The 1,433-nt window shown below is 57.6% G+C and overlaps 1 protein-coding gene across 1 annotated transcript in view; it reads left to right on the top strand.

Moving 5' to 3' along the window:
* Positions 1-1,199, top strand: part of LOC137903700 (nebulette-like) — a 21,959-nt gene extending 20,760 nt beyond the window's left edge. Inside the window, 3 exon segments of the mRNA XM_068747837.1 lie at positions 165-342; positions 826-932; positions 1,023-1,199. Coding sequence (XP_068603938.1) covers positions 165-342; positions 826-932; positions 1,023-1,199 — 462 coding nt within the window.
* Positions 1,200-1,433: the final 234 nt, after the last annotated feature.

Here is a 1,433-nt window from a genome sequence, read left to right as displayed (position 1 = left end):
GTGTCGTTGACGTGTCGCCGGCGTGTCGTTGGCGTGTCGACGTGTCGCCGGCATGTCGTTGGCGTGTCGTTGGCGTGTCGACATGTCGTTGGCGTGTCGTTGACGTGTCGTTGGCGTGTCGACGTGTCGTTGGCGTGTCGTTGACGTGTTGCTCCCTCCAACAGGCCAAGTACCACCAGGACTTTGAGCAGGCACGCAGCCGGGGCGGTGCGCCAGGATTGGTCGACCCCGGCATGGAGTGCTACCAGAGAGCCAATCAGATGGTGGATGAGGTGGGGTACAGCCATGGGGTCCGCCCCCAGATGATGGAGCGGGACAGACCCCCAGGAGGAATCATTGTCGGTCAGTGACATGCTGAGCGTGTCCCCTGATTGGACACAGTGTTTCCGTGGTTACCATATCTAGCATTTGTTCAGTATATGTTTGGCATTGATCACCTCTGTTGTACAGATTGATTGATGCCTTTTAATTGAACGTCATTGTTATAAACATGCCCCCCCCCCCCCCATCTTCACATCTAACATGTGATCCACGCCTCCTCCTGGGGGAGGGACCCCGGCGCCGTCTGGCTGTCCTCAGGCTCGCTGCATGGAACAGATGTTACACACTGGCTGACGGACACACACGCGTCTCTGGTTATTCACGCCCATGTTATTGTGTGTGCGTGGGTTAGGGTCTGCCCAGCTGGCTGACCTCTGACCTCTGGGATCTCCTGAATCCACTAGTTCACCTTCCTCGCTTCCTTCAACCTCACGGCGTGCTCCGGAGCCTCGGTCTGGACCGGCAGACCGTTCCGGCTGCTGACCCGTGTCTTTGTCCCTTCAGCTCCGGTCCTTCCTGGGGCGTCCCGACAGGCCGTCCAGCAGCAGCAGCGCCAGACCAGCGTGTCCTCGGTCCGGTCCGTCACCTCGCCGTCACACTCGGGCACCGTGGTACGCTCCTGCTCAAGCTGAGTGACAGAGGAGCAGGACAGTGAACGCCTCACGGCGCCCTTTACTGACCCCGTGTCCTTCTGTCAGCAGCGCGTCTACCGGGCGCTGTATGACTACGCCGCCCAGGACCACGACGAGGTCTCCTTCAGCGATGGCGACATCATCGTTAACGCTCAGGACATCGGCGAGGGCTGGATGTACGGCACCGTGCAGCGAGCCGGCCAGTCCGGAATGCTGCCGGCCAATTACGTGGAGCGTTGCAGCTAGAGGAGGAAGAGAAGCGGGGAGACGGTTATTAACATGTTACTGGTTGCTAACGGCAACAGCACAGACAGCCAGCTCTCTTTGATGACATGACCTGCTATGATTATTCCTGTAAACCTTAGATCCAGTAGAATGTGCTTCAGTGAGTGACGTGTTTGTTTTACCTTTACCTTTACCTATGCACACCTTTGTTCCCTCACATTGAACACTTTTGGTTTTTAGTGTCACGGCTGGGTT

Source organism: Brachionichthys hirsutus, chromosome 14, assembly GCF_040956055.1.
Source record: "Brachionichthys hirsutus isolate HB-005 chromosome 14, CSIRO-AGI_Bhir_v1, whole genome shotgun sequence".
Taxonomy (NCBI): domain Eukaryota; kingdom Metazoa; phylum Chordata; class Actinopteri; order Lophiiformes; family Brachionichthyidae; genus Brachionichthys; species Brachionichthys hirsutus.
Note: the sequence above shows the minus strand (reverse complement) of the source record. Positions and strands in the feature narration are given on the sequence as shown.